Source organism: Oncorhynchus gorbuscha, linkage group LG15 (assembly GCF_021184085.1).
Source record: "Oncorhynchus gorbuscha isolate QuinsamMale2020 ecotype Even-year linkage group LG15, OgorEven_v1.0, whole genome shotgun sequence".
NCBI lineage: Eukaryota > Metazoa > Chordata > Actinopteri > Salmoniformes > Salmonidae > Oncorhynchus > Oncorhynchus gorbuscha.
Window position 1 is genome coordinate 8,190,759 of NC_060187.1, and position 14,913 is coordinate 8,205,671.

Sequence of the window (14,913 nt, forward strand, 5' to 3'; positions counted from 1 at the left end):
GGAATTACATCATTGAGTTTAATAGGAAGATCATGGATGGGTATTTTCCCCAATTGTGAAGTACGTGATGTAACAGTAAGGGTATCTGGGGAAAACCTTGTGGTCCTTAAATGTCTTGCTTTATAGAAAAGGTGAAATCATAAATTCACACACACACACACACACACACACACACACACACACACACACACACACACACACACACACACACACACACACACACACACACGTTGAGTCTGTGTTGAGGGTAGGTAAACTATGTAGGTTCCTTTGCTCTTCATCCAGACTTCAAGTCCAGCTGACAGATGGGGAGAGAGAGACACTGAACTGCCAAGGAAAGAGGGGAAGGGCGAAGAGAGGAGTAGGGAGAGGGAGAGTAGGGAGAGTAGGGAGAGGAGGGAGAGGGAGAGGAGGGAGGGAGGGAGAGGGAGAGGAGGGAGAGGGAGAGGAGGGAGAGGGAGAGGAGGGAGAGGGAGAGGGAGGGAGAGGAGAGGAGGGAGAGGGAGAGGAGGGAGAGGAGGGAGAGAGGGAGGGGAGGGAGGGAGAGGGAGAGGGGGAGAGGGAGAGGAGGGAGAGGGAGGGAGAGGGAGAGGAGGGAGAGGAGGGAGGAGGGAGAGGGAGGGAGGAGAGGGAGAGGAGGGAGAGGGAGAGGAGGGAGAGGGAGAGGAGGGAGAGGGAGAGGAGGGAGAGGGAGAGGAGGGAGAGGAGAGAGGAGGGAGAGGGAGAGGAGGGAGAGGGAGAGGAGGGAGAGGGAGGAGGGAGGGGAGAGGGGGAGAGGGAGAGGAGGGGAGAGGGAGGGAGAGGAGAGGAGAGGAGGAGAGAGGGAGAGGAGGAGAGGGAGAGAGGAGAGGAGAGGGAGGGAGAGAGAGGAGGGAGAGGAGAGGAGGGAGGGAGGGAGAGGAGAGGAGGGAGAGGAGAGGAGGGAGAGGAGAGGAGAGGGAGAGGAGAGGAGGGAGAGGAGAGGAGGGAGAGGAGAGGAGGGAGAGGGAGAGGAGGGAGAGGAGAGAAGAGGGAGAGGAGAGGAGGGAGAGGAGAGGAGGGAGAGGAGAGGAGGGAGAGGAGAGGAGGGAGAGGAGAGGAGGGAGAGGAGAGGAGGGAGAGGAGAGGAGGGAGAGGAGAGGAGGGAGAGGAGAGAGAGGGAGAGAGAGGAGAGGAGGGAGAGAGAGAGGAGAGGAGGGAGAGAGAGAGGAGAGAGGGAGAGAGAGAGGAGAGGAGGGAGAGGAGAGAGGAGGGAGGGAGAGAGAGAGGGAGGGAGGGAGAGAGAGAGGAGGGAGAGGAGAGGGAGAGGGAGAGGAGAGGGAGAGGAGAGGGAGAGGAGAGGGAGAGGAGGGGAGAGGAGAGGAGAGGGGGGAGAGGAGAGGAGGCAGAGGACTGTGAGATGGAGGCAGAGGACTGTGAGATGGAGGCAGAGGACTGTGAGATGGAGGCAGAGGACTGTGAGATGGAGAGGAGAGGAGGGAGAGGGGGGAGAGGAGAGGGGGGAGAGGAGAGGGGGGAGCAGGAGATGGAGGCAGAGGACTGTGAGATGGAGGCAGAGGACTGTGAGATGGAGGCAGAGGACTGTGAGATGGAGGCAGAGGACTGTGAGATGGAGGCAGAGGACTGTGAGATGGAGGCAGAGGACTGTGAGATGGAGGCAGAGGACTGTGAGATGGAGGCAGAGGACTGTGAGATGGAGGCAGAGGACTGTGAGATGGAGGCAGAGGACTGTGAGATGGAGGCAGAGGACTGTGAGATGGAGGCAGAGGACTGTGAGATGGAGGCAGAGGACTGTGAGATGGAGGCAGAGGACTGTGAGATGGAGGCAGAGGACTGTGAGATGGAGGCAGAGGGCGAGGAGAGGAGGCAGAGGACTGAGATGGAGGGAGAGGGCGAAGAGAGGAGGCAGAGGACTGTGAGATGGAGGGAGAGGGCGAAGAGAGGAGGGAAAGGGAGAGGGCGAAGAGAGGAGGCAGAGGACTGTGAGATGGAGGGAGAGGGCGAAGAGAGGAGGGAAAGGGAGAGGGCGAAGAGAGGAGGCAGAGGACTGTGAGATGGAGCTAAAGGGAGAGAGAGAAGGGAGGGGGCGAAGAGAGGGAGAGGGCGAAGAGAGGAGGGAAAGGGAGAGGGAAGAGAGGGAGAGGGCGAAGAGAGGAGGGAAAGGGAGAGGGCGAAGAGAGGGAAAGGGAGAGGGAAGAGAGGGAGAGGGCGAAGAGAGGAGGGAAAGGGAGAGGGAAGAGAGGGAGAGGGCGAAGAGAGGAGGGAAAGGGAGAGGGAGAGGGCGAAGAGAGGAGGGAAAGGGAGAGGGCGAAGAGAGGAGGGAGAGGGCGAAGAGAGGAGGGAGAGGGCGAAGAGAGGAGGGAGAGGGCGAAGAGAGGAGGGAGAGAGCGAAGAGAGGAGGGAGAGGGCGAAGAGAGGAGGGAAAGGGAGAGGGCGAAGAGAGGTCCTGAGAGGGGGAAAGTGTCTCCACAGTGAAATCACCAGACTGTCTGCGCCATGTGCCTTTTTATAGCTCCACATTTAGTTATTTATGCAATTTTAGTTGTTCTACAAGCGTTGGGCTGTGTGTTTAGATTTGTATTACAATTGTAAGACTGCATGATGGGACTCTAATGATGATTTGAAAAAAGTCACATGAAAGGTATGCGCTCTGCTCATGTTTCTTACAACAGCTGTACACACTTCATCAGTCGTCATTCACAACTTAACAAGCACTTGATAATAATCTCCCCCGTCAGACTATTCTCAATTTAATCTGGTCTTTATTTAGCCTACTAATATGTGTGGAGTCATTTATTATTTATTATTATGTATTTATTTTGTTAAAAAATGTTTACCCCCCCCCCTTTTCTCCCCAATTTCGTGGTATCCAATTGTTAGTAGTTACTTTCTTGTCTCATCGCTACAACTCCCGTACGTACGGGCTCGGGAGAGACGAAGGTCGAGAGTCACGCGTCCTCAGAAACACAACCCAACCAAGCCGCACTGCTTTTTAACACGGCGTGCATCCAACCCGGAAGCCAGCCGCACCAATGTGTCGGAGGAAACACCGTGCACCTAGCGACCAGGTCAGCGCGCACTGCGCTGCCCGGCCTGCCACAGGAATCACTAGTGCGCGATGAGACAAGGATATCCCTACCGGCCAAACCCTCCCTAACCCGGACGACGCTAGGCCAATTGTGCGTCACCGGCTGCGACAGTGGAATCATTTTGAATTCAGAATGGTCCACAGAAGCAACACCCAAAGCCTCTAATTATAAATGGAGGAAGTGCAGACTGCGCTTACATTTATTTAATATTCTATCTATGTGGTCACTTGTGATGAATTCTAAAAGCTTGAGGTTCCCACTGGAAACCATGCTGTTAATCATATTCTAAAGGCAACGAAACAATGGCTTGTGATTGGGCGCAAGTCAGCCTATCAGATGCCTTTTCCTTACTGACAGTTCAAGTTTAGATGATTTTGGAAAGTCTACAAGGTGAACTCGTGCCCCCCCAAAAGAAATGTATTCTGTCTTGCAGGAACTTTTTGTCTGTGCTGCTTCAAATGCGTTTGTTTACACTGGAGTTTGTTTCAATAAAAGGACTTTAATTGAAAACAGCAACTGTCTTATGAAATCATCCACTCATTGGATGTTGGCAACAAAAAAAACCTGCCGGCGCCGTCAGTAATCTTGCGGGAGCAGGCGGGCAATGTACCAAAACATGGGTCCCGTGCAGACCTCTCGTCTAAGGCTTATAGGCTAGGGGGTTAGAGTTATTTGGCTACTTCAGTTGTGATGTGAACGTTATCAAAATATATAGTCTCTAATCTGACCATCTGCTTTGGGCCGGCAGGGTGGCCTAGTGGTTAGAGAGTTGGACTAGTAACCAAAAGGTTGCAAGTTCAAATCCCCGAGCTGACAAGATACAAATCTGTCGTTCTGCCCCTGAACAGGCAGTTAACCCACAATTCCTAGACCGTCATTGAAAACTGACGTGCATAGTTAAATAAAGGTAAAATAAAAATAATAAATAAAATAGGCCTATAGGTTAGGCTAAATGTTGCATGATTTGATTTTAAAAAGTTGCACACAAAAAAAAGCATGTGCAGTTTCTTGCCTTAGACTGCACGTTGGGCATGAGTCACAAGTGTTTTCTCACCCATCAGGTTATTCTCAATTCAATCTTGTCTATACATACTGTGTCTTCAGACAACCCTTGACCTTTTCCACATTTTGTTACAGCCTGAATTTAACATTAATTAAATTGAGATTTTGTCACTGTACACAAAATAACCCATAATGTCAAAGTGGAATTATGTTTACAAATTCATTAAAGATTAAATGTCTTGTCATTTATTCAATCCTTTGTTATGTCAAGCCTCAATAAGTTCAGGAGTAAAAATGTGCTTAACAAATCACAAGTTGCGATGGACTCATCACTCTGTGTGCAATAATAGTGCTTAAATGATATTTGAATCACTACCCAATCTCTGTACTCTACACATTAAATGATCTGTAAGGTCCCTCAGTCGAGTAGTGAATTTCACAGATTCAACTACGAAGACCTGGGAGGATTTCCAGTGGTTTGCAAAGAAGGGCACCTATTGGTAGATACTCCAAAGATACAGGCACCCTTCCAAAATCAGTTGCCGGAGAGGAAGGAAACCGCTAAGGGATTTCACCATGAGGCCCAACAGTTAGAGTTGAATGGCTGTGATAGGAGATAACTTGAGGATGGATCAACAACATTTTAGTTACTCCACAATACTAACCTAAATGACAGAAGGAAACCTGTACAGAATTTAAATATTCCAAAACATGCAGCCTGTTTGCAAATAAACTCTTTTGTCCTGAATAAAATGTGTTGTGTTTGGGACAAATCCATGTCGCAGGGCCTAGGTATGTCGCAGGGCCTAGGTATGTCGCAGGGCCTAGGTATGTCGCAGGGCCTAGGTATAGAGTAGCCAACAGGCGAAGGGACTGCCTAGTAAAAACTACCTGTTGGGGCAGGCAGAAGACCAGGAAATATGAGATGCAGGGGGGTGGGGTGTACAGACCCCAGAGCTGTGCTACACTGGAGCATGTACTGGGGGGTGAACCGTCTGGGCGTCTTTGTAGAGTGGTGTGGCTGCAAATTCACACTGAATTTGAGTCGGTCATGAGGGGCTAGCTTTTAGCTAATTATTAACGGTCATGAGGGGCTAGCTTTTAGCTAATTATTAACGACCGCTGGTAACAAAGACAACCCATTACTGCTTGATAATGATTTAGTAGTCTTCAGTAGAATGATCTGATGATTACCTGGCTGAAGACTGTAGTCATGTCCCCAAATCAATGCTCTCTGATTTTGTTTAGTTTTTCTAAATATAACTGTAATGGTCCCCTTTTAAAAAAATGTTTTAGCTGTTGTCTGGAATAACATTTACATTTAAGTCATTTAGCAGACGCTCTTATCCAGAGCGACTTACAAATTGGTGCATTCACCTTATGACATCCAGTGGAACAGAGTCTAGATGCTATTGCTGGGGGTTCGTCTCTAATCTGACCATCTGCTTTCTGTTAAACACAGCAGCAGTAGGCTATCCATATTGCTGGTGTGCTTTTAGAGTACGTGGCTGAGGCTCTGTTTACAGTGAGAGCTTGGTCAGGTTATTTCAGTGTTTTGGCAGACTGCGTAATCTCTGTTCACTGTTTACATCTGAAGTAGCATTGGTGTGTGTGTGTGTGAACACATACACTGTGTGTGTTTGTACGGTCATGCAATTTTGGATGTCAGTTAAGCTTCCCAGTTGGAAAAGTTTGCGTGTAAATTGACACGTTTTTTTGATGCTTTTGTTTGTCTTTGTTTCTTCGGCTGGTATTTTTTTTTTTTTAGGGGGAGCTGAAGTTCGGTATCCGAAGTCCACGACCCCTTCGTCATTTTGTGCATATTTTTTTCCACTAGAGAAATACTGCACCAAACATCTTAGTTTGGTGTAAAATTACTTGACTTAAACGTCAAATGAATGAAAGATTTCTTGATTTATCTTGGAATAATTCAGATCATTTTGAGGAATGGTTTTCTGGCTATGTTGCGACGGTGGCTCAAGAGGGGAAAAATAACATTTTGGCGAAGGTCTTTAGGGAGTATGCGAGCACAGACCTTGGCTTTTCATATTCTGCTACGGTCACCATAACCGTTCGAAAAGTAAGCATTATATTTTTTATTTTAAACTGTACATTTTCCCCTCACCTCCTCACCATTCATGATTTGAAATGCAAATCAAGCATTTTAGTTGTAAAATAATAAAGCAACCCTTATAATAATTAGCGTTAAAACAATACATTTCTCATTCCATGTCTGTAATTAAATTTACGAGCGACTGTTTTTAGTCTTTGCTGTAATATTGGCTTTTAAATTATCATTATTATTTTTAACTTACAAGACATTTATTTAGTCTTTTTACATTGTTCCAAACAGTTAGAAAAATAAATATTGTAATCTAACAGCAGCTGTTATACATAATATGCACTTTTTGTTGATCTCCAGTATTTTCCACAACTAGTCAAATTTAGACAACACTATAAACACTGTTGATGTTCTGTGGTGGTCGCTGCAGCAGGGAGGAGAGAGAGACAACACTATAAACACTGTTGATGTTCTGTGGTGGTCGCTGCAGCAGGGAGGAGAGAGAGACGCCACTATAAACACTGTTGATGTTCTGTGGTGGTCGCTGCAGCAGGGAGGAGAGAGAGACGCCACTATAAACACTGTTGATGTTCTGTGGTGGTCGCTGCAGCAGGGTAAGAGAGAGAGACAACACTATTATGTTCTGTGGTGGTCGCTGCAGCAGGGTAAGAGAGAGACAACACTATTATGTTCTGTGGTGGTCGCTGCAGCAGGGAGGAGAGAGAGACAACACTATTATGTTCTGTGGTGGTCGCTGCAGCAGGGAGGAGAGAGAGAGACAACACTATAAACACTGTTGATGTTCTGTGGTGGTCGCTGCAGCAGGGAGGAGAGAGAGAGACAACACTATAAACACTGTTGATGTTCTGTGGTGGTCGCTGCAGCAGGGAGGAGAGAGAGACAACACTATAAACACTGTTGATGTTCTGTGGTGGTCGCTGCAGCAGGGAGGAGAGAGAGACAACACTATAAACACTGTTGATGTTCTGTGGTGGTCGCTGCAGCAGGGTAAGAGAGAGAGACAACACTATTATGTTCTGTGGTGGTCGCTGCAGCAGGGTAAGAGAGAGACAACACTATGATGTTCTGTGGTGGTCGCTGCAGCAGGGTAAGAGAGAGAGACAACACTATTATGTTCTGTGGTGGTCGCTGCAGCAGGGTAAGAGAGAGAGACAACACTATAAACACTGTCTATGTTCTGTGGTGGTCGCTGCAGCAGGGAGGAGAGAGAGACAACACTATAAACACTGTTCTGTGGTGGTCGCTGCAGCAGGAGGAGAGGGAGACAACAGGTCACTCGCTGTCTTTTTTTGTTTTGTTTAACACAGCGCATTCTGAGTCTGGCTCGGCACATTCAAATCAATTGCTGTCGGACTCCCTATAGTCATTTGTGTGTCCTTAAGTATTTCATCAAACACTGCGCTTAAAGCATCAGACAAGCTCAGTGCATATAGTTGATTTGATTACAACACATAGGATGTGTCTATATGGAAAAATACAGGTTTTTACAATTTTCTACCAATCGATTGGTTGAAAGAACAAACAACTCGATCGACCAAAGATTTATTTTAGCCAGTCAGACCGTCCTACATAATACAACACCTTGTTTTAGCAAGGAGCTACAAAGTTTTCATCACGTTGTTAAGAGTCCATGTTACCACGGAAACATAAATCCACCTTCAGTCAGCTGGGTGATCCCATCTCGACACTGACTCACTATCTGGACTCTGGCTCTTTCCCAGAGCAGTGGTGTGAAAAAGAGGTGATGTGGAGCTAATGAGCTGAGCTCAGTTTTCAGAAACAGCTCCTGTTCACCTGATTGATTAGACCTGTAGTTAGTACTGTGTACATCTCAGCACAGTCAGACTATTGCATTACTATCAGCGTTTTAAAAAAGCTTCTTTGTCTTTGTTCTCCACTGGAATAGTTTTCTAGCCCGGATAACAACCCCCTCCCTTCTCTCTGTCTCTCCTTCCATAGTGATGTCCCAACACCACCACCAGCAGCACCTGCAACACACCCAGCAGCAGCCCCAACAGGCCCAGGCCTTGGGTTCACCTGGCTCCCTCCCCCAGCAGCAGAGCTCCCAGGCTGGGATGATGAGTTTGTCCAGTCCCCTGGGTGTGGTTGTCAGTACCCAGCAGAAGATGAGGCTGCAGCGCATCCAGCTGGAGAGAGAGAGGATCCAGAGACGCCAGGAGGAGCTCATGAGACAGGTGAGGCAGTCTAGGCCTCCAATGCTAGGCCTCCAATGCTAGGCCTCCAATGCTAGGCCTCCAATGCTAGGCCTCCAATGCTAGGCCTCCAATGCTAGGCCTCCAATGCTAGGCCTCCAATGCTAGGCCTCCAATGCTAGGCCTCCAATGCTAGGCCTCCAATGCTAGGTCTTCAATGCTAGGCCTCCAATGCTAGGCCTCCAATGCTAGGCCTCCAATGCTAGGCCTTCAATGCTAGGCCTTCAATGCTAGGCCTCCAATGCTAGGCCTCCAATGCTAGGCCTCCAATGCTAGGCCTCCAATGCTAGGCCTTCAATGCTAGGCCTCCAATGCTAGGCCTCCAATGCTAGGCCTCCAATGCTAGGCCTTTATCGCTAGGCCTCCAGTGCTAGGCCTCCAGTGCTAGGCCTCCAGTGCTAGGCCTCCAGTGCTAGGCCTCCAGTGCTAGGCCTCCAGTGCTAGGCCTCCAATGCTAGGCCTCCAATGCTAGGCCTCCAATGCTAGGCCTCCAATGCTAGGCCTCCAATGCTAGGCCTTTATCGCTAGGCCTTTATCGCTAGGCCTCCAATGCTAGGTCTCCAGTGCTAGGCCTCCAATGCTAGGCCTTCAATGCTAGGCCTCCAATGCTAGGCCTCCAATGCTAGGCCTCCAACGCTAGGCCTCCAACGGTTTGCTGCTCAATCCTAGAGTATTTACCCTTTAGAGCCAACAACACCACACAGGAGAGCCTGCTTTACTCTCAGACCTCCAGTCCATGTTTCAACACTGTTCTGTTTATCCCACACCTACAACTCGCCGGAGACTGTCAGGAGAGACTGTCAGGAGAGACTGTCAGGAGAGACTGTCAGGAGAGAGAGACTGTCAGGAGAGAGAGACTGTCAGGAGAGAGAGACTGTCAGGAGAGAGAGACTGTCAGGAGAGAGAGACTGTCAGGAGAGAGAGACTGTCAGGAGAGAGAGACTGTCAGGAGAGAGAGACTGTCAGGAGAGAGAGACTGTCAGGAGAGAGAGACTGTCAGGAGAGAGAGACTGTCAGGAGAGACCTGATACATACCGCTAATCAATCATTCTTTCCTCTTAGAGAGACACCTCGACCCAATTTTTAATTAAAAAAAGAAAGTTTATTCAGGCTAAACCCACACTAGTATACACACACACACACACACACACACACACACACACACACACACACACACACACACACACACACACACACACACACACACACACACACACACACACACACACACACACACACGTTTTGTTCTATCCTTGTGGGGACCTAAAATGAATTTCCATTCAAAATCTTATTTTTCTTTACCCTTACCCTAAACTTAACCCCTAACCCTATCCCCTGATCTTAAAATCTCCTTTGTCCCAACGAGGAACATTTTGTCTTATTTTGGGGGCTTTTGGGTATTTTAGGTCCCCACAAGGATAGAAGAACCAACACACACACAGGCCACAAGCCATCATATCACGTGCCTCCTCAATAAGAAAAAGGTTACCCAGATGCATCTCAAAGACAGCAGATGGAGCGCTTAGTTGGACAGTAGATTGTTTTTTTAGCGCAGGCTTTGGGCCTTTCTACGACGCTGGGGGGGGGTAAATATTAGCGCCCACTAGTGGCCGAACGGGGTAGCTACCAGCTACTCTATTCTAGACCACCTAATCATCTACTTACAGGAAGGCAGGCTCACATAGAGAGCGATTCACACCCGTTTGTTAATCGCCTTTGTCCTTAGCCAGTGGCCTCAACCAGGAAATGTTTATCTCACCCAGAACGCTGTGACTCTGTCAGCCCATCCTGAGCACTGGCTGGGGTCTGTGGGGTTACTGGTTTGGGTCTGTGGGGTTGGGAAGGGAGAGCAGAGTCTTACCTTGGCTATGGCCTGTACTTCTCTATTTTCCACTGTACTACCCTACACGATCTCACTGTTTTGGTCTGTCTGACAGTCTGGAGAGAGATCTATTTAGGGAAAGGGGGATACATAGTCAGTTGTCCAAATGAATTTATGCCGCATTCCGAATGCATACCGCATTCAACCCAACCCCTCTGAATCAGAGAGGTGCGTGGGGCTGCCTTTAATTAACATCCACGTCTTCGGCATAGAGTTGAGTCATCCGCATACATAGAAACTCTGGCCTGGGGAATTCCTGATTCTACCTGGATTATGTTGGAAAGGCTTCCATTAAAGAACACCCACGTCTTCGGCGCCCGGGGAACAGTGTTGAGGGTGGTTCAAGTGGGGAGGGGCCCTTGGATGAGTTGGTGTGTCTGAGCCTTTGACTTAGTTCTGTATATTGCTCAGGGGAAGATTTTTACCTTGTCAGCTTGGGGATTTGATCCAGCAACCTTCCGATTACTGGCCCAACGCGCTAACCACTAGGCTACCTGCCCAATGCTCTAACCACTAGGCTACCTGCCCAACGCTCTAACCACTAGGCTACCCGCCCAACGCTCTAACCACTAGGCTACCCGCCCAACGCTCTAACCACTAGGCTACCCGCCCAACGCTCTAACCACTAGGCTACCCGCCCAACGCTCTAACCACTAGGCTACCCGCCCAACGCTCTAACCACTAGGCTACCCGCCCAACGCTCTAACCACTAGGCTACCCGCCCAACGCTCTAACCACTAGGTTACCCGCCCAACGCTCTAACCACTAGGTTACCCGCCCAACGCTCTCACCACTAGGCTACCTGCTCTCACCACTAGGCTACCTGCTCTCACCACTAGGCTACCTGCTCTAACCACTAGGCTACCTGCTCTAACCACTAGGCTACCTGCTCTAACCACTAGGCTACCTGCCCAACGCTCTAACCACTAGGCTACCTGCCCAACGCTCTAACCACTAGGCTACCTGCCCAACGCTCTAACCACTAGGATACCTGCTCAACGCTCTAACCACTAGGCTACCTGCCCAACGCTCTAACCACTAGGCTACCTGCCCAACGCTCTAACCACTAGGCTACCTGCCCAACGCTCTAACCACTAGGTTACCTGCCCAACGCTCTAACCACTAGGCTACCTGCCCAACGCTCTAACCACTAGGTTACCCGCCCAACGCTCTAACCACTAGGTTACCCGCCCAACGCTCTAACCACTAGGTTACCCGCCCAACGCTCTAACCACTAGGTTACCCGCCCAACGCTCTAACCACTAGGTTACCCGCCCAACGCTCTAACCACTAGGTTACCCGCCCAACGCTCTAACCACTAGGTTACCAGCCCAACGCTCTAACCACTAGGTTACCCGCCCAACGCTCTAACCACTAGGTTACCCGCCCAACGCTCTAACCACTAGGTTACCCGCCCAACGCTCTCACCACTAGGTTACCCGCCCAACGCTCTCACCACTAGGCTACCTGCTCTCACCACTAGGCTACCTGCTCTCACCACTAGGCTACCTGCTCTAACCACTAGGCTACCTGCTCTAACCACTAGGCTACCTGCTCTAACCACTAGGCTACCTGCTCTAACCACTAGGCTACCTGCTCTAACCACTAGGCTACCTGCCCAACGCTCTAACCACTAGGCTACCTGCCCAACGCTCTAACCACTAGGCTACCTGCCCAACGCTCTAACCACTAGGATACCTGCTCAACGCTCTAACCACTAGGCTACCTGCCCAACGCTCTAACCACTAGGCTACCTGCCCAACGCTCTAACCACTAGGCTACCCGCCCAACGCTCTAACCACTAGGCTACCCGCCCAACGCTCTAACCACTAGGCTACCCGCCCAACGCTCTAACCACTAGGTTACCCGCCCAACGCTCTAACCACTAGGTTACCCGCCCAACGCTCTAACCACTAGGTTACCCGCCCAACGCTCTAACCACTAGGTTACCCGCCCAACGCTCTAACCACTAGGTTACCCGCCCAACGCTCTAACCACTAGGTTACCCGCCTAACCACTACGCTCTAACCACTAGGTTACCCGCCCAACGCTCTAACCACTAGGTTACCCGCCCAACGCTCTAACCACTAGGTTACCCGCCCAACGCTCTAACCACTAGGTTACCCGCCCAACGCTCTAACCACTAGGTTACCCGCCCAACGCTCTAACCACTAGGCTACCCGCCCAACGCTCTAACCACTAGGCTACCCGCCCAACGCTCTAACCACTAGGCTACCTCCCCAACGCTCTAACCACTAGGCTACCTCCCCAATGCTCTAACCACTAGGCTACCTGCTCTCACCACTAGGCTACCTGCTCTCACCACTAGGCTACCTGCTCTCACCACTAGGCTACCTGCTCTCACCACTAGGCTACCTGCTCTCACCACTAGGCTACCTGCTCTCACCACTAGGCTACCTGCTCTCACCACTAGGCTACCTGCTCTCACCACTAGGCTACCTGCTCTAACCACTAGGCTACCTGCTCTAACCACTAGGCTACCTGATCTAACCACTAGGCTACCTGCTCTAACCACTAGGCTACCTGCCCAACGTTCTAACCACTAGGCGCTAACCACTCTGCCCAACGTTCTAACCACTAGGCTACCTGCCCAACGCTCTAACCACTAGGCTACCTGCCCAACGCTCTAACCACTAGGCTACCTGCCCAACGCTCTAACCACTAGGTTACTAACCACTAGGTTACCCAACGCTCTAACCACTAGGTTACCCGCCCAACGCTCTAACCACTGGTTACCCAACGCTCTAACCACTAGGTTACCTACCTCTAACCACTAGGTTACCCAACGCTCTAACCACTAGGTTACCCGCCCAACGCTCTAACCACTAGGCTACCCGCCCAACGCTCTAACCACTGGTCCCGCCCAATGCTCTAACCACTAGGCTACCTGCCCAACGCTCTAACCACTAGGCTACCTGCCCAACGCTCTAACCACTAGGCTACCTCCCCAACGCCTAACCAACTACCTCCCCAATGCTCTAACCACTAGGCTACCTGCCCAACGCTCTAACCACTAGGCTACCTGCTACCTGCTCTAACCACTAGGCTACCTGCTCTCAACCACTAGGCTACCTGCTCTAACCACTAGGCTACCTGCTCTAACCACTAGGCTCTGCCCAAACCACTAGGCTACCTGCCCAACGCTCTAACCACTAGGCTACCTGCCCAACGCTCTAACCACTAGGCTACCTGCCCAACGCTCTCCACTAACCACTAGGCTACCTGCCCAACGCTCTAACCACTAGGCTACCTGCCCAACGCTCTAACCACTAGGCTACCTGCTCTAACCACTAGGCTACCTGCCCAACGCTCTAACCACTAGGCTACCTGCTCTAACCACTAGGCTACCTGCTCTAACCACTAGGCTACCTGCTCCAACCACTAGGATACCTGCTCTAACCAGTAGGCCTCTGCCCAAACCACTAGGCTACCTGCCCAACGCTCTAACCACTAAGCTACCCGCCCAACGCTCTAACCACTAGGCTACCCGATCTTACCGCTAGGCTACCTGCTCTAACCGCTAGGCTACCTGCTCTAACCGCTAGGCTACCTGCTCTAACCGCTAGGCTACCTGCTCTAACCACTAGGCTACCTGCTCTAACCACTGGGCTACCTGCCTTTTAACCTGTCTGTTCACTACCATATATGTGTTGTGTTTAGTCCATACAGCTCCAATGTCACACACATCGACATTGTTATAAAGCCTCTATTGCGTGGAAAGCCCTTTCCCTTTACAGATACGTTGTTATAAAGCCCCTTCCCTTTACAGATACGTTGTTATAAAGCCCCTTCCCTTTACAGATACGTTGTTATAAAGCCCCTTCCCTTTACAGATACGTTGTTATAAAGCCCCTTCCCTTTACAGATACGTTGTTATAAAGCCCCTTCCCTTTACAGATACGTTGTTATAAAGCCCCTTCCCTTTACAGATACGTTGTTATAAAGCCCCTTCCCTTTACAGATACGTTGTTATAAAGCCCCTTCCCTTTACAGATACGTTGTTATAAAGCCCCTTCCCTTTACAGATACGTTGTTATAAAGCCCCTTCCCTTTACAGATACGTTGTTATAAAGCCCCTTCCCTTTTACACATACATTGTTATAAAGACTCAATTGAGCAGCCTGGGTGGAATGCCCCTTCCCTTTACAGATACATTGTTATAAAGACTCAATTCAGCAGCCTGGGTGGAATGCCCCTTCCCTTTACAGATACATTGTTATAAAGACTCAATTCAGCAGCCTGGGTGGAAAGCCCCTTCCCTTTACAGATACATTGTTATAAAGACTCAATTCAGCAGCCTGGGTGGAAAGCCCCTTCCCTTTACAGATACATTGTTATAAAGACTCAATTCAGCAGCCTGGGTGGAAAGCCCCTTCCCTTTACAGATACATTGTTATAAAGACTCAATTCAGCAGCCTGGGTGGAAAGCCCCTTCCCTTTACAGATACTTCCAGCCATTTGTTACACTCACATTCCATCAGATGACTGAGAATCTGGTATTTCTAAGGTGACTGTGCACTGGTAGTTAGTTGTGCCCCAGACAGGGAGACTGACACGATCCAACCCTAGATACCATGTCAGGGCAGTGGGAGTTAGTTGTGCCCCAGACAGGGAGACTGACACGATCCAACCCTAGATACCATG

The 14,913-nt window shown here is 49.8% G+C and overlaps 1 protein-coding gene across 2 annotated transcripts in view; it reads left to right on the forward strand.

The window, feature by feature from the left end:
• Positions 1-14,913, forward strand: part of LOC123996927 (WW domain-containing transcription regulator protein 1-like) — a 72,333-nt gene that overhangs the window by 53,571 nt on the left and 3,849 nt on the right. For both annotated transcript variants that reach the window (XM_046300780.1, XM_046300779.1), the window contains exon 3: positions 8,113-8,348. In XM_046300780.1, the coding sequence (XP_046156736.1) occupies positions 8,113-8,348 (236 nt within the window). The remainder of the gene's footprint in view (positions 1-8,112; positions 8,349-14,913) is intronic.